At 46.8% G+C, this 18,527-nt stretch overlaps 1 protein-coding gene across 5 annotated transcripts in view; it reads left to right on the top strand.

The window, feature by feature from the left end:
- The window catches only part of ADISSP (adipose secreted signaling protein), a 367,956-nt gene that overhangs the window by 309,243 nt on the left and 40,186 nt on the right, over positions 1-18,527 (top strand). For all 5 annotated transcript variants that reach the window (XR_013606974.1, XR_013606973.1, XM_078674546.1 and 2 more), the window contains one exon: positions 3,327-3,449. Coding sequence is in view for 3 of the 5 variants with exons in the window: in XM_078674546.1 (XP_078530672.1) it covers positions 3,327-3,449 (123 nt within the window). In the remaining 2 variants the exon portion in view is untranslated. The remainder of the gene's footprint in view (positions 1-3,326; positions 3,450-18,527) is intronic.

Genomic DNA, 18,527 nt, shown 5'->3' with positions numbered 1-18,527 from the left:
GTTAGCTGATCAGAACATGTAGGGTAACACTGTCAGTGTTGTTGCCTGAACGTTAATTATATCTCAGAAAAAACATCCATTTAACGAGATGTAACCATCCGCCTCGGAAGCCTGTGGAATGCCAGAAAAAACCACGCGGTGTCGAGAGAAATATGCACAGCAGGAGCAGCATTCTGTTATCTACTGGTGTTTAACCCACTTTAGCGCGCAATCCCATAACACGTCACTCACGCCCTACCTAGGCTCATTGTAATGCTGAAGGGAAAATCACAAAGGAGAGACTCAAACCACCTATTTCTCTGACCTGCATCGCACTAAAGAAGCAATTCTAAAATAACCGGCTTCTCAACCGTACACTTGCAACAGCTGTGTTCTCCACTTAAATGGAAGGTGGTATACCCTATCCGTGAATGGTTCCATGATTGTTCCAACTACCACCTAGCAGACCGCTGATAGTCGTTCTATAATTTGAACCCAGGAAGGCAGGTCTACTGCTGCATACCATAAGCCGCTCTGCTCAGTCGGTCATTGCAAGTAACTTATCCTCACCACTCTTCGGCCCTATGTGACATATGGAATAGATTACAATGCAAACCACCATATGGAATTAACTCTGGCTGTTAGCATACCAGTGATACCAAACACGTGCCCCCTGTGAAGATCGAACTCACGACCTTCGGGTTATGAGAGAGACGCGCAGCCTATTGCGCTAAGACGGCTCTGCATATTTGTTAAGTTGACGGGAGCAGAGAAGGGACATAAAGGGTGAAAGGCACGAACCCAAGAGAGGGCCAAGAGGAGGGTGTTCTTCGTTTTAGCCACCAAAATTACGTCTCGCTGACCAAGTCCCACCCTTTGGGCCCCGTCTGTTTGTATCTCACCCCCCTCCTTCCGGGTCCCTGTCTGTCGGCTGCTCCCACCAATGCGAACCCGAAGCACAAGCTGCACGGAATGTTCGAACCCCCCTCCCGTCGTGGAATGACAACCCCGGAGTATCACAGCATCTGGCATCCCCATTGCAGACGCTCAGTTCGATGGACCTTATCTAGAGTCTATGAATTACTCATTAAGGTGGGGATAAAGACTGCAACAACCTCTGCTAATAAAGGAATACCTAAAATATATGCCACCATTCCTTTGCCATTGAAAGCTCACCATCGAAAAAGTTGCCTCCTGCTCACTGTGCAGTTTGGGTAGTTACATTTTTAAGTTTCTTGAAAACCCTTTATTTGACATACTTTCGCTTTACTTGGTGGGAAATGCATTGCCTTTTTATTTTAAACCTACACGCATTTTTTGGCGTCGTCATCGAGACTCGAACCCAGATCCCCAGGTCCGAGGTCGAGCGCCCTAACCGTTAGGCCAACTCCTCTCCCGGGGTCATGCAGTTAAAATATAGCGAGAGGAGTCAAGGGGCTGGTGGAGGGGGAAACCCGAGCTCGAAGCTGTGCCCCCCGAGATTACACTCTAAGAAAGCCATCACTGGGCGGGATGCAGCCGCCAGTCTCCTCCAGCACAACACCTCCTAGTCGCAGCTCACTGTGCCAGAAGCGCTCAGCAGCGAGTCCAGGAAACCCCGCCACCGCCCCTGAGCCGTCCCACGATGGCAGTGAACAATCATCTGTCGTATGACCAGCACATCTCAGGGTGCCTTCATTATACCGTGGGAGAATTCCAACTGTCCAGCGCACTCGAACACCAGCACTTCCAACCAATGCCTACATGCAATTAAGGCTCCCTGTTTTCGTCCCTCCTGCGCCCGTGCCAATCCGCCAATCGTGCGTTTGGTGAAACTGCAAAGTCCACAGCCAATTCTACAAGCGGCGCCACGAATACATCACTTCAAAAGCTCCAGTTGACCAAACTGCGACCCGAAAATCTGTGGCGAATTTCAGAGCCAAACCCAGATGACAAAACGATCCGTCAAATTGCAATTCCCTCACTGCCCCCCATTAAAACACCGAAACACTATGCGTATCGAGTGTTCCGGCCAGAATTGGCCGCGATTGCAACAACATCACGTAAAGGATCACAAAAAGAGCGCCAAACCTATACACTCGTCACAAAGATACTCCGGCGAGTGTGTGCGAAATCCGCGACACCAGCATTTACCGCAGGTCAAACACCCCCACCTACTCCAGACAAGATCGAGATCGCTTGCCAACCACCCTGGACCGTTTGACAAACCTTCACACATATAGCGCGCACCAGACTCGGAGAGAACAGACACACAGCCAACGTCCTCCCCGGGCTCCTCAACATTCACAACCAAGAGCCGTCCCGCCACGCAAGGGAAAACCCGCACTAACATCGCATGCCGAGCCCATACTTAACTTGCGCCAAAGTACACTCCGCCACGACCCATCCTCAATCCGGATCCTTCCTTGGGCGGAAAACTGGCCCCCCGGTCCCTCTGTTCCTCGTGGAGCGTCCCATTCCTCGTGGAGCGTCCCCTTGTCCCATTGTCCCGTCCCACGCAGGAGCACCGCAGCCCTTCGCCAAACTGCTCCTGTTAACTGATTATTCTCTTCCCAGCGCTGGTCCCACACCGGAAAAAGGTGACCTGGAAGAAAAATGAAAGAAATTACTAAAAACAAAGAAGCCCCGAGCGCGGGGCACACCGTTTCGGCGAGGGAGCGTCCAGGGACAAGGGGGTCTCCTGGGCGCTCCCTATCTCTTTATTCCCGAGGGGCCAGGTGGCCCCTCCTCTAGCCCGCCCCCCTTGACCCGGACCCACTTCCCAGGATCCGGGTCAAGGTGGCCGCCAGCCAACCGGCGGTGGGCCGCGCCCCCCAGGGCACGCCCCCACCGCCGAATGGCAACAAAGGAAACTGTGGGGGCGACGGTCGCCGCGCCGCCATGCGTGCGGGGGGGCCGAGGGCCCCCCCTTTTCACATGTAGTGCTGCTGAATCACGTCCTGGTGTCTGACACCTGGACAAATTAAGGATGCTTGTCTGGGGACATAGCTGCCGGAACCGGAATCTGGTGGGGCCCCCCCCTTACTTTCCTGCTCTGGCAGCAGATGCTGAAGTATACGGCAAATGCAGGAAAATTCCTAAAAATACTTAACTGTGCAGTAAGAAAACAGTGTAAACAAAATCGCTTAATTCCACTGAACCGGTTTTAGATTTTGGTCTGGCATTATATTTGTATTACATTCACTGCAGTTCATTATTGATGGTGTGTGTGTGTGTATATATATATAGTATGCCTGATATGGCACTGTAAACCCTCTTTGCTTAAATGTGAGTGTTACTGTTTGTTGCAGTGGATAACATTGCCAACCTCGGAGCCGCGCTAAACCTTATCCATCATTTTTCCTTAGGGTACAGGGTCACGTGTGAGTACACTGCCCACAAAGAGGGGGTTCTGAAGGAGGAGATGGTCCTGGCCAGTGAGACCAACGACCGCGCCTGCATGAAAGTGGTGGTTCAAGCGCGGGTCATGGGTAAGTAGGCTGGGTCCTGTGCGGATGGGATGAGCTGTTAAAAAGTGCTGCCGTCATGAAGTGCTTGGGGATCTGCTGTAATATTCATGAACTCTCATGGAAGTTTGCATTATTTAATACTAACAACTGGGTCGTGAAACCTCTGCTGCAGTTTCAGCGGATTCAGTCTTCTCGTTAATAATTAAGCTAAAGGGCTTAAAATTTGACATTGTGCAAAACACCCCTTTGAGTAACCAGAGGGATACCCCAAAATGAAAGTTAAACTAATTGTTTAAGTCATGACTGATATCAAAAGCAGAGAAACCCAGTGACATACATTTTACACTTTTTTACCCGGGCTATATGAAAAAGAAAGAATAAAGAAAGTGAAAAAGCCTGTAAGGCCTACGTTAGGATGTACTTCATAATGTAAATTCTGACTTGGGCACTGTGCATACATTCTTTTGTCTGGTTGGTCCAGTTGACTTTTCTCTGAAAGTTTCAGAGGCAGTTTTAGGGAATCACATGCAGTTGGGGTGATTATTGGCTGCTATGGAAGTTTGTGGAAATTCACAAACATCTTACAGAATGTTGCCCACGCTCACCTGGACCATCACCTCACAGGTGATATTTTTTTCCAGGCATAAACCCTGCAGTGATGCGTGAGAAGTAGTCATTGGAAAATACAGAAGGAAAACATATGCTCCCTTGCCCCAAAAATGGAAATGTTTCCAGTTCACTTGTAGTCACAGACACATTCACAAGCTTGGGGTTAGCAAAACAATTGTATTCACACATAATACACATACCCAGGAATATCTGTGCATCTGTCAATCTTTGGTAAATTATACCGCTGCCCACCTCACTCTGCTGGCCACTTGCCATGTCTTCTGCTCATGGATGCTTCTGCCTCCCATGCCCCTCCTCTCCTCAGACTTTCATCAGCCCCCTTCCCTGCACTGCTTACCCCATGCTTTCCTCCCTCGCCTTAAACTCGCCTTGTAGCCCCCATCGCCTTTCGGCCATCAAAGCTGTATCCGACTGCCATGTCCCTCTATTGATTTCATCTTCCAAGTCTACCGTCCCGTTGCCCCCCTCCTCCCCCCCCTACGAAACCCTGCTACCCTTTTCCTACAGCTCATCTCTTGTCAGTCCCTCCTATCCCTTGCCTCCCCTCCGTCTCACTTTACTACCCCTTTTACTACTTGGTACCTGACCTGCCCTATCCTCTTGTGCATTGTCACCCTCTCACCCATAGTCACTCATAGTGCATACAAATATCCAGAAAATCTCGTTTTCTGCCACTGGTCCTAGATTTACTCCAACAGACAACTTGCAGAACTGATAGATTGTCTCTGGAGTATTTCTAATCCGTGACCAGAAATGCCTACGTCACCCGAGTCTGTTACTGAGTATTGAAGAATCGACATGCATGTAAATTCTCTTTGTGTGCAACTTATGGATTCAGGCAGGTTTGTCCTCCTGGCAGGCTTTTCCCTTCAGAATTATTTGGAGGGTAGTAGGAATGAAAAAGGGAAAAAATTGTCTGCAGATGTCTGAGCCAAAGTATTCCTTTATGAATAGTCACTTATGGGTTCCAGTCATGTTAAACCGTATGTTCGTAAACATTCATGTTTGTTTAAAGTTTTCAAGAGTGTTCGGCAAACAGTGGAGCCAAGTATATTTTTATAATATTTCATATTTAAAAGTGCCCATGGATTAATATACTGAAACATAAACAGCTGCGAACAGTTCTCAGGGGTGTGCTGATGAACGAGGAAAGTCATCTGTGTGCTGAAATGATTAATATGTTGTTAGTGGCCCCTTCTTTAAAATGAATACAAATCAAGCAGTGTTTCTTTATTATAAAGTTGTGTTGTACTCCAGAGCCCTGGAGGGTTACTCAAGGAATCCTCCTGTGCTGGAGTGTATATTTTTAGGAGGTATAACAGGGTAAAAGGGACTTGTTTCCAGCTGACTCAGATAGTATTCATTTAATAAACAGAGGTCCGCGTCGACCCAGCACCATGTCCAAGAATAGCTGTGTGAATTCCCTATTGGGTGAGTCTCGCCTTAGCACATTGCTTATCCTACTTTAAAAGCCATGGTAAAAGCAAGTGGGAGCTCCCCAGTCACCAGCCGGCTTCCTTCTACGTGCCTTCTTGTAACCCTGCAGCCATTAGACGTTGTTGCGTATTCCCCATGGATACATGGCATTGCCACAGTCACGACTGTGTAGTCGTTTTAGAAACCAGTGCGGCTTTGTAAGATAATAGCATCCCCGTTGACTGCTGTGACTCACCTGTTGGTTTAGCTTCTGTAGTTAAAAGCCTATTAACCACTGCGTACGTTGCCAGAGGTAGCAGTGACTCAATGACTGCATCTTTTATTCCAGATAATGACATGCGCATCCCCAACTGTGAGACAAGTACAATTGAAATATTTAAAGTTATGCTGTTCTCAGATTACCATATATCGATAAATTCATTAGTCATTTGCATAATATCCCTGAGTTGTCAGTGAACTGTCACCACATCTCTTTAAGGTGGGAGTTCCCACAAAAAACAAGAATAGTACAAGAATCCATCCACTGGGTCACATGTCGTTCCTAAATTGCTCAGCATCCCATGCAAACCGCAGTTGCTTTAGCCCTGCCACATGTTTGCATTGTACTTCACACAAACACAGCAGAGTTTTGTAATAAATGTTGTATACTGAATTATTTTGCTTTCACTTGGTTAGGTATAGTCCAGTAGACACAGGGTTGGCAATAGCCTTCATATCAAAGGGTCCAACTAATCTTGATAGTTCCCTGGAGAGTGTGTCTTGTCCAGGGTGGTATGTATGACCTGGTCTGTGTCAAAGCTAGCATCTGCATAATGCTTTTGAGAGTTTTGGTCTCACTTTAGGTTTCAAGAGACCATAGCAGTTGTTGAATACTATGTATGTGGGAATCTAACATTTTGTGATTGGATATATCTTGGAGACTAGCTAAAATGCGTTGTGGGTGAAGGCCATAGTGACCATGAAATGTACTTTATTTTATAGAACTGCAGTCACTATTACTTTATGCAACTTGGCAATCCATGCATCAACCTAAATCTGAATACAGAAGGAAATGTCTGATATATGGCAAGAAGAGAGTTTGATTCATCCTCTCGGTTTGTCCATCAAATCAAGGGCCATGACTTGGTAGACACTTATAAAAAAAAATGTGAATTCCTTGATTAGGTTGACTCATCAACACAAATACGTATTTTACCATCTGCATGTCTGTTTTTGTATGATTCCTGTGTGATACCCACAAGGACTACTGGCTCATATATATATATATATATTTTAACTCTTTTTATTTAAACACTGCTCATCATACAGCATGTATAGGAAATGAATGCAGATCGTCATATGTCATACATAGCAATGAAGATCTGCATTGTCAAAGGCAAAGCTTGGATATACATCAGGGGTGGCTCTTTTACCACCTGTTACAGTTCATGGAACATTAACCACTATTAGCACAACAGGAGTGATCTAGCCCCCCCCCCCTATGACATTGCCCCAATCAATACCTTCCAAAGTCACACGAGGGCCCCCACACTTTCTCCCAATTCGTGGGGCAGCCCCTGCTCTGATAGACTACCTGTTTTGCCCTTTCTGGGCATCCAAGGTCCGACTCCCAGTCCTCGATTCTTGGGTGGGGGTATATACACCATGCTCATGCTATGTTGCGCCTGGTCACCCCCGCAGCCACAACGAACCAGATTTTGTAATACCTGGGCCAAATCTCAATTTTGCATCCATGAGAACTTCCAAAGAGTAAACTTGGGAAATTTCCTCATGACCTTGTGTCAGTACTCATGTATCACCAGACATTCCAATAGAATATGAAAGAATGTGTCCTCTTGTCTGCACCCACAGAGGCATAGCACTGTGTCTGCTCCACCTAGCCTGTGTAAGTGTCCTCGAGTAGTAGGACTTGTGCCGAATCCTATGTTGAACGAGCCTGAACAGGGCGCGAATAGCTATTGGCTGTGAGGTCTGAATAACCTCTACCGAATCTTCCTCTTCTGTCACCTAGGTCTACTGTCCAGGAGTCTCTCAAAGGCCACAACGGGTCAAGGGAATTAATAACCAGTTTTCTGGATATTGTAGAGATCTTTGTCGGGTGTAGGTCCATGAGAAATGGTCCTCCAGAGCAGATGCCTCTGGTAGCTGCTCTCCCTCTAGTATGTCTCGCCTAAGGGCGTGTCCCACCTGTAGATACCTGAATTTCTCCAATTCCACCAGCTCGAATTCGTGGCAGAGGACCTCGAGCTGTATCAAGTTCTGTCCCTCCAGATGTCCCCCAGGTGTTCTGTACCTATTAATTGCCATCTCGAGAAGCCCATCAAGCCTGCAACCTCTTGTAATAAATCACTGTCCCATAGTGGGGTCAAGTTGGTAAGTCTACCCCTCCAGCCCAAATAGTTGCTGAAAGATATCTTGATACATTAAAGTCTGAAGTTCTAGTTCAGTTTGGTTTTGGAATCTGAAAGGAATGTCTCAGAAGTATTTGGCCTCTAGTTTGACATTGTCATCAATATAGAAGTTTAATCTGGCGAATCTTTATTTAATCTACTACTGTCTTTCAATATAAGTCAGGAAGGAGTCTTTTTATCTCGACCGCTGAGGCAGATGAAATCTCTTATAGGATTCGGCACAGAACTTTTCAAAGCCCTAGTTTCACCACAGAAGGCAACCCATCCCAGCAGCAGAATCCACTGTCTCCATACGCATAAATGTGCATATCAGTGGGCTGTGGCCTGGGTGTGTTCTGCAATTTAAGAAAGTCAGTGTCCGTCATAGTAATAATAGTGGCACCATTGTCAACCAGGATAGAAATTGGACTACCATTCACTGTAATGTTTAGAGTGAGTTCAGGCTGTTCTGGGCCCCCCTCAGTCATGACACTGCCCCTTATGGTTTTCCTTGGAGATCTGGTTGCTACAAAACAGACCTTCACATGCGGAATACCACAGGGTTCCTCCCTGTCACCCCATCTGTTTAATCTCTATATCCTCCCCTTAATCCAGGCCCTGAGAGATAAACAGGTGACGGTGTTCAATTACGCAGATGACCTGCAAATGCTCTTTACTATCGACAACTCTGAAACTTCCATTTCCCACTTTCAGTCCACTATCAGGTTCATCCAAGCGTGGATGGACCAAAATCATTTAAAATTAAACCCGGGAAAAACTGAGCTAGTGCTCACAGGAGACAGTGCCAAACACTGGGGCCCGCACTATTGGCCATCAGATATGGGCCAAGCTCCTACCCCTTCCTCCTCAGCAAAGACACTTGGAGTCACCTTCAATAGTAATCTCTCACTGAAATCACAAGTGGGCCAGGTTGTCTCCAAGTGTTTTTTCCAGCTCCGGAAAATCCGGAAGGTGCGGCGCTTTTTTACCCCGTAGGCCATTATCCAGGTGGTGATTGCCACTGTGCTCTCCCACCTGGATTACGCAAATTCTATCTACCCAGGCCTACCCCTCTACCTGCTGAAGCTCCTTCAGATGGTGCAGAACTAAACGGCCAGATTGATTCAGGCCCAACCCAGATGGCAATCGGCCACCCCATTGCTTAGGAAACTTCACTGGCTCCCCATGGCCCAACATTGTTCCTTCAAAATAGGCTGCATGATTTTTAAATCCCTTCACTGTAAAAGCCCTAAATATATTGATAAACCTATCATGAAGCATATTCCTTCCCGCAATCTGCGTTCAGCCCACCTGGCCCTTCTTCAGATACCTTCCTTTAAATGCAAGCGCTCTGGGGGCTGCAGATTTGCTATTTTGGCTCCTCGCCTGTGGAATACCTTCCCCCTTGAGATCCGGACTTGTCCGGATCTCATGTCCTTTAGGAAAGCACTAAAGACCTGGCTCTTCAGAGAAGCATATCAATAATCCCAGCATGCATCAAAACCTCAGGTTACGTTCTCTGTCTTTCATTAGCGCCAGGAAACCAATCGGTGGCAGTGCGCTTAACAAATTATTTTTAACATAACATAGGTCGTGGTCGTGTAGGTTAATGAGATCCACGGCCACGTAGGTCGTGGTCGTGTAGATTAATGAGATCCACGGCCACGTAGGTCGTGGTCGTGTAGGTTAATGAGATCCACGGCCACGTAGGTCGTGGTCGTGTAGGTTAATGAGATCCAGGACACGTAGGTCGTGTAGGTTAATGAGATCTGCGGCCACGTCGGTCCTGGTCGTGTAGGTTAATGAGATCCACGGCCACGTTTCAGTTTATGTTGCGGTGGTAATGGTGGTAGTTGCATGCATGATACGTGCTGCACCTTGGGGAACGTTCTTGTGCTTGGAAAACAGACTCTGCACCAAGAACTAGAACCTTTGGGTCCACCTTCGGCAGTGCTCTTAATTCAATACACATTCGAGATTGCTCTACTTCAGTCTTTCTTATGATGACTCGTCACTTCACCATGGTATTCCACAGTGTGGGATGCTCAAGCGATGCTGAGAATGCTTCTGGGTTTTTGTAGCAGTTTTTCTCTGAATGCTGGAGGCTTGCATCCTGCTATGATGTAGGATCTGAGAGCCTTATCACGAATATAAAGGTCACAACCAAACACGTGCGGCACACATTCTTTTAGCCTTGTGACAAATGCCAAATGTTTCACTTCTTTGTGAGTTGTTGAGTAAAACAGGTAGTGTTCATGATTAACATTTTTTGTTGGCAGACAATATAGCATTGAACTCTCTTAGGCTTCCACACTGCATATTTTCATGTTAATCGATAGATTATGTTTCGATGTCAGGGCCCACACAGTGCATCAATAGACTGACAAGGCGCTCTTCGTTCTCAATGCTCAGGGTTCCTGTGTATATTCAAAGTCCCCAGTAGCCAAGATTTTTGGTACTAGCGAAGCGGAAAGGCTGTGGTACTCCCAGCGATAGATGTGTTCTTGACAGTGGAGATCTATGATTTTAATGGTTTGTTTTTAGTGTGGCTGGCACATGGATAAACAACTGGCTTTTCATCCAAAGGTGTGGCTATGCGACAGAGTTCACCGTTGTCATTCTCATGTGATTCTGAAGTTGCAACACGTGTTTTTGTGCCTCCTCGTCAGCTGTGTAGAGTTGTCCGCTTTGTCTACACATGCTTCTTTATTCAGCAAGGTATCCAAATCAAACATGCAGTCCTCAACATGTAGCTTAGGGAACAGCACGAACAAGGCAACAGAGTGCATTTGAATGAATCTGGTGAGGAGCACAGCCATGCTGCATCTCACCTCTGGGTATTTCATGCTGTTCTGAAGTTGAAGTTGAAAATATTTGTAGAGCGCACTGTGACCAAGCGGCTTCCTGGCGCTAAAGAGATAGATAGTGTCAGATGGAGGAGGCAGCCAGGGAATTACAGGGTTGTAAAGGCTTGGGCATACAGGTGGGTTTTGAGCGCTTTACGAAAGTGTGAGTAAACAGTGATGGACCTGATGGTGAGTGGAAAACTGTTCCAGAAGCGGGGGGCGAGAGTAGAAAATCTGGTACCACCAGTTCTGGACTTACGGAAACGGGGGACATTGAGGAGTGCCTGGCTGGAAGAGCGAAGATTGCGACTGGGGTGGTAGTGGGTGATCATGGAATTAATAAAAACAGGGGCAGTGCGGTCGCGGGCCATAAAGACTAGGCATCCCATCTTGAAGAGAGTTCTCTGCAGGATGGGAAGCCAATGGAGGGACTTAAGGAGGGGGGTGGTATGATGGGACTTGGGGAGCCGGTGGACAAGGCGGGCGGCCTGGTTCTGGATGGTCTGAAGGCGCCAGAGCTCGTAGGCAAGAATGCCCGCGTACAGGCAATTCCCGTAGTCCAACTGTGAAAGGATCATAGCCAAAGCAATTATTTTAAGGGCATCAAAGGAAAAGAAGCGGGTTCTGTCTGGCACAGTGTTCCCGTTCCCAGGGTGGAACAGGAAACATGCCTGTGCTCTAGAGACGCCATCTCAAGTCAGGCAGCATGAAAGCACTTAACTTACCAATATAGTTTCCTGTTAAGGTCACATATTTCTCAGCATGTAACTACAATAGCATGGATCTTTTAGTTTTTATGGCCTGGCTTGACAGCACATCTGTTTCACCAGCCAAGTATGTGAGCAAGACAAGAGAGGGCCTTTGGCTCCGCCCACATGTTGGAGTGCATGTTGTGAATCAGCAGAAGTTGTGTGCTTCCACAAAAATGTGAGTGCCCTCCACATAGCTCTGATCATTTTGTTTATTTATCCAGCTGCCTCAGCTTGAACTTTCAGGAGTACACACATCACATTGTAATGCTATTAAAGCATGTTAAATAACTAGATAATGTATGTTGTTTTCCTCTGGCAGCAGCACAGTTGTGAGGAGGCAGTCATTAACCTACATGAAGTTTTAAGTCGGTCTTGACAGTGCAACTGTCCCTGACCTTTAAACCTACATCAATATTATTCTACAGTTCTTTGATTCCTTTCAAATACATATCCATCTCATGAGTTTTGCTTGTAACGCCTCCCATTAGTATGTAAAATACTTTTAAAAACAAACCATTAAAATCATAGATCTCCACTGTCAAGAACACATCTATCGCTGGGAGTACCACAGCCTCTCCGCTTCGCTAGTACCAAAAATCTTGGCTACTGGTGACTTTGAATATACACAGGAACCCTGAGCATTGAGAACGAAGAGCGCCTTGTCAGTCTATTGATGCACTGTGTGGGCCCTGACATCGAAACATAATCTATCGATTAACATGAAAATATGTTGTGTGGAAGCCTAAGAGAGTTCAATGCTATATTGTCTGCCAACAAAAAATGTTAATCATGAACACTACCTGTTTTACTCAACAACTCACAAAGAAGTGAAACATTTGGCATTTGTCACAAGGCTAAAAGAATGTGTGCCGCACGTGTTTGGTTGTGACCTTTATATTCGTGATAAGGCTCTCAGATCCCACATCATAGCAGGATGCAAGCCTCCAGCATTCAGAGAAAAACTGCCTCAAAAACCCAGAAGCATTCTCAGCATTGCCAATGCTTGTTTTATGAGAAACTGCTCCCAAGATGGCTGCCAGTACACTTGGGCAAGGTGCAGTGCCAATACCACCAGAGTCTTGAGAGAAGAATTTGTTTGGTGGGCGTTTCTGCAAAATAAAATGGAACCAGGCTAGAAACCATGGCTCCATAAGACCCTCTCCCAGTTCAATGGTTCTTTAAAAAAAAAAAAAATTATAATGTTTATGGAAGGCTTTACGTCCCTAGATATTCATGGACACGTGCATGCACATACATGTACACACAAACATGCATATTCTCTTCAGTGTGTGTCTCTTTGGCTCTGTTTCTTGATCACTCACTCTTTCTGTCTCTACCTCACGCACGACTTGCTTGTTCCTTGCACACTCATGATTTAATTATCTGCAGAATATTCTGCCCCCATAGGTGAGAAGATACTTAAGGCCTTATTTAGTTCTCAGCCGATTGGAATAATCCACCACAAACGTGATGGATATCCCGTCCCCCGTATTATGATCTCCTTAGGATATAATGGGATTGTAATACCGTTCTAACTTTGAACTCTTCTACAGAGTGGCGGACTAAGACTTCACACATACATATAAGGCATTGATGAGCAGATTCATAGCCAAAATATTTTAATATATGCATTGCCCTAATGCAGAAAAGTGAACTGTCAGTCCCCCTGTGTCACACTCATGGGATGCCCTGAGCTACAGGAGAATAGTTACCATGTTAGGAGTGGACCACAATGTTTAATTCTGTTCATGCTAGAAATGGAATTGATTTTTTGATCCAGATTCCACCATGTTATTCAAAATGCAGCTTCAATTGACATTGAAGCAGTAGTATTAAAAAGAGCCGTGCACTGATGGTGTAAATCTATAGCATGATATTTTTTATGTAGCAATGCAAATCTGCATATCTAAGTGCTTGTAAACGAAATGTACTCAGTTGATCAACCTCCGAAGGAGAATGAGTTGCTTACTCATAGTGGCATTCAAATTTGCGTGCTGAAAATCACTGCATGCTTCGACTGTGAGCGTTCAATTCACTTTTTGTCCGATGACTGATTCTACCCAACGGTACAATGCTAAACCATGAGCTAGTTCTTTTTAATTTTCTGCTGGCTGACATCCTAGATCAATTAAATAGACTCAACCCAGCCAAAACTCTGATCCAGCTTTTAGCGGCAGATGATGCTGTGGTTTTAGATGACACTCCAAAACGTTTCCATGTTTGTTCACGAGTCGTTGAAGCCTTGACCCTCCAAACGTGTTTCACATTATTAACCAGAACAATAGCACACTCACAAAAAGTTTTAAATTAGGTGGCTTTGTACACTAGTATCTCGTGTATCTCTTGACCACTCATTGCTGTGGGAGTGCAGTGATCCTGTGGCCAGCTAGGGTGTGCTGCCGGCTGCGTGCATGGGCTTAGTTTGGTCTTGGTGACAGTGCTTGTAGGTGGGCCAGTGGGAAAGTAGCTATGTATCGAAGATGCAGCCTTTAGAGAATGTGTAAAATTTTGGGATGAGCTTTTTAGTAATACGGGTATATGCTGCCGTATTTTTACCTCATCCCCTCCACAACGCTAAGGTTAGAGTAAGGCCTGATCTCTTCTCGATAGCCCAACCTTGAATGGGCTTCCCCACGATAGGAGGCAGGAACTTCTGCTCTACAAGGGACGATCTGACTGATTAGTTCTAGGTTGGGTCGGGTCACTGGGAGGTGGAGTCTCCTTAGGTCCCAGTCTCCTTAGCTCCAAATAGTTCTGCGGGCCTGGACTAGGAAGGACGTGAACAGAGCCCTCAGGAGCATTCTAACTGCAGATTCCTCACCTCCGAATCCTTCCCGGGCACCAGACTTGATTCTGAAAGTTTTCTAGCAGTGCTCCTGCACGCCGCCATGCGTTTTAGCACCACCCCTGCAAGCAGATGTTGGCTCCTTTCTTTCCATACCTTCTGACATGGATCCAGAGCTCCGCTCCCAATTTTATCATCCTTCTGATGACCTATAAAAATGAATTCCAGTGTGCTATGGAATGATTTCTCCACCCAAAACTACAGGTTTCAAGTTGTGTAGCAACTGCAGAAAGAGAGGTTTGTCAATGACCCTCTGGTATGCCCATGGGCCCCAAGGAACCAAACGGGACCCAAACGGGACCCCATTTGGGTTACCACCAGCAGATCTGTGCTTGGCACCGTCCGACCCCTTGGACCTGCTCTGAGCCCCACACGGACACTGCTACAGGCTTTCACTCCAGCTCCAAGACCTGCGGCAGCCCCTTCCAGATTGAAGCTGGAGTGGACTGCGCCAGAAGTGGATTCGGTTATGATACTATTGTTGGACACAGAACTGGCTTTGGCTCAGTCTCAACCGATGTTGCGCTACGAGATTAAAAAAGCGTAACTAGATGTCGTGCACCCTGCCATGCATCCTGTGCTTCCACTGGGGCATACATTCCAACAGAGGTTCCCTTGCATTTTTGCCTTCGATTCAGATCAAGGGATACCCCAAGATTTAGAACATGATGGTGGTGGCTTGCTCCCCCTTCACTACACAGATGATGCCTTTTACCTCTATTGGCTAGAGGCCAGTGGGCTGGACATCTCTACTGAGGCAGGGTTTACATTGCCACTAACTGAGGAAAGTTCCTCCTTTGCATTAGTGGTTCTGGAGGGCAGCTGAGGATTTGGATTTACAGCTGTCTTCAGTTGAGACCAAAACAAACATGCTGAAAGAAATGTTGCAGACTGGGGCAGCTACTTCTGAGCACTTGCTCCCTTTTAACAAAGCCGTCCGTAATGTTGTGCAAATCTTAAGTAAGGTTTGCATAGTGGAATGTTCAACATGTAGTTGTAGAAAATGGAATGTGTAGAGGAACTGGAGAGTGAGAGGGAGCCGGTGAATTGGAGGAGTTGGTTGGCTGTGATTGTCTGTCTCTCTAAGGATATAAATGTATGAACTTGGTTCAACAAATGTCCTGTGATCTTTGAACGGCAAGGGGCCACTTTGTTTCACAGTCACTGATACTATGATGGCTACTTGCTTAAAGCCATGTTCCTGTCCGCCGATAAATAGACAGGTGACCAGCCGTTACAGACCGGCACTGGCAATCGTGATTTTCATACTAAACATCCTACTCCAGAGACCCTTGTGGTTCAGGCCTCGGCTATTTAATTGAAACCCAATTCATTACCCACAACATCTCTGGAAAGGGAATTTAAGAGGAATGTTTTTTTTAGGTCTCGCGCCGATCGTTGCAGTGCGTAGCATTGCTCGCGCAGCTCAAGACCTCTTGTAAGGGGGTTTTGAAAGCTGACCACACGCTTGCGCGTGTGATCAGTCTTTCCCCGGCAGCCATTGGGTTTTGGTTGTTTTTTTTTTTTTTTTTTTTTAAAGGCACGCGATTTGGCAAAGGCGGGCGCATGTCCCGCCTTTGCAACGCCCATTCCCCTCCGTGTCTAGCACGCGCAGCAGCGCGCGTTCGCCTCGCTGCGCGCTTCCTCGCCGCGCGCTCCCTCGCCCCCACTCATCTATGGTGCGCGCGCACCACTAGTTCATGTTAGTACCGTCACCCTGATGGTCAATACAACCCCAGCAGGTTACTGGTACGGTCCTGGATAGAAAACCTCAGTTTTGTATCCTTCAAGAATCAGTTAAACCGAGGGATACTGAGGTGGTAATGTGCAACACTGTAGCTGACTTCAGTGCACAGATTCCACAATTCTGGGGCAGGAGAGGCATAATTAATATTATCACACCAGAAGACTCGTGCTCTTCCACTTCGGGCATCAGAAGCAGCTGGCAGCCTGATCTGACGCTGCCGCAGTCTCCAGATGAGATCAGAACTAAATGTACCACAAGTTGAGGAAATGCAGAGGCATGCCACCCTCTCCTCCCCCTCCCCCCCCCTTACCCCAGGGTCAGGATTTCCGAGGAACAGTCATTGCGTTGCCATTGCTTACAGGGCGAGAGGAGCGGGATGGATTGAGGGAAATGACTCACTCCGAGCTGGCATGATAGGGAAAGTTATCGATCCGCCCATTGGCAGGGCCCTATAGTTTGGGTGCGGGTCGGTGCAAGGCTGCCTGGGGAGCGTGAGAGTACACGGTGGTTAGGTAGTCTTCGGTTCTGACCTCGTCCCGGAAGTCACCTCCTGATAAACCACATCCCGTGTGACCCCAGCCTGTCCTCGGCGCGTGCTGCCGCGGCCTCCTTCACTAAGCCTGGCCGCGCGGCAGCGCCGCGGCTATCATCAGAACTATAATCATTAACTTTCATTAGATTAATTCCATGGTTTCGGGTCACGTGGTGTGGCAGAGCAGCAGAAAAGGCCGGGCAACAACACAATGGCGAACAATGTCCCACACCACACCCTTCTCGCCACACCCTTCTCAAATCTATTGGTTTATTCCTTTCTCCTCCTTCAATTTTTTCTACCCGCCTCCTTGTAACTCTCTGAGCTGTATTTTCATGTTGTCTCCTTGGTGACTCCCCTCCTTCTACCTCTCTTTCCATTCTCGTCCTTACTCCTCTTCTAATCTCTCCTGTCACCTCTGCATTCCACTCTCTGCTTCTGTGACCCTGGCGGCCAGGGCACAAGTCCTAAAACAAGCATTTGCAATGCAACAGTTCTCGCATTTACGCAAGTTTGAGCTATTGGCATTGTAAATGACAATGCCTTTTATTTATGTTTTGGTTTTTGAAACATAAATAAAACTCATTCTTATTTGCAATGTCAATAGCTCAAACTCACGTAAATACAAGACGAGATGCAATAGGTCTTGCATTTGCGAGAGATTAAGCTATTGGCATTTTAAACGGCAATGCCATTTATCCGTTTTCAAAACCAACACATAAATAAAAGGTTTGTCATTTACAATGCCAATAGCTCTAACTGTTGCAAATGCGAGACCTATTGCATTGTAAATGCTTGTTTGACAAGTGCATGTTTTTCTCCGCCAGTTTAGCATTGGGGACGGGTAATTATGTTTTCTTAGTGGGCCATTGTATACATGACCTGTGGGACATGGCTAACAAGATCTTGCTAACAGTCCCGGAAGACCTTAGAGCCTCTTTGACTCAAACAATTTATAATGGACAAGATGCAGCGAAATGTTATCCGCACTGGTCTACACTCTACCGATTGTCTGGGCAGGGAGGTCTGTCATTTTTTATTTTTTTTTATTTTTTTTTTGTGTAAGACATTTATTGTATAGACAAAAGGGTAATAGGTACACTGCGTCACGCCAACAACCCGGAGGCAGGCCGCTATGAAGTTTACATCTTATATCCAACAGTGCAGTATTTTGGGGGGAACCAACACAACAGGTCGCGTGATCCCCGAAGGAAGCATACAAAACAAAGAATGACACTTACTCGAACAGTGTAACATTAGCATGATCAATGGTCTTACTTTTCACTTTTTACCAGTGCTGTAGACGAACAAGTGAACATGAAGGTTCTGAGGCCGTTACAAAGCTGGCACCAGAACACAGCCTGTGGAATCGGCAAATCTAAAGGAAGCGTCTATCAGCGCTACTTTCACCCAACTAGTCCAAACAAACAAAAGAAAAGCTTGAACAACAAACAACGGTGCAGTTGAGAAATACCATGCATTCGATACCTACTCACAAGTGGGGCAGTGCGCTCGCGCGCCGGGCAGCTGTTTACGAATGTCCAGAAACTGTGGGGGTTGTGATTGCTCACGTGCCAGGTCTCCAGCACGGGGACATAGGTCGGGGGGAGGGGGGGGGAACTATAGGATCATGTGGCCTCAGGGGAGTTAGGGGGCGACAGTATCCGCTGGTTGCGGAAATGGATGTGGACTGTGGGATCGGGGCACGTCTTACCTCTCAGTGGAGACTACATTGGCACCAGACAGAGGTAGTAGGCCCACATTGATTCCACACCGCTCTCATCCCATATCATCTGACACACCCACATCCGCTGCACCATCAGACGTGTCCGAGCCCGCCTGCTCCCTGGTCCAACACAAGAAGGGTTCCCATATGTCATTAGGCCCGGAAGCAGTTGGCATTGTTTCCCAATAAGTAGT

Source organism: Lissotriton helveticus, chromosome 2_1 (genome assembly GCF_964261635.1).
Source record: "Lissotriton helveticus chromosome 2_1, aLisHel1.1, whole genome shotgun sequence".
NCBI classification, from domain to species: domain Eukaryota; kingdom Metazoa; phylum Chordata; class Amphibia; order Caudata; family Salamandridae; genus Lissotriton; species Lissotriton helveticus.
This window is presented reverse-complemented; position numbering and strand designations above follow the sequence as displayed.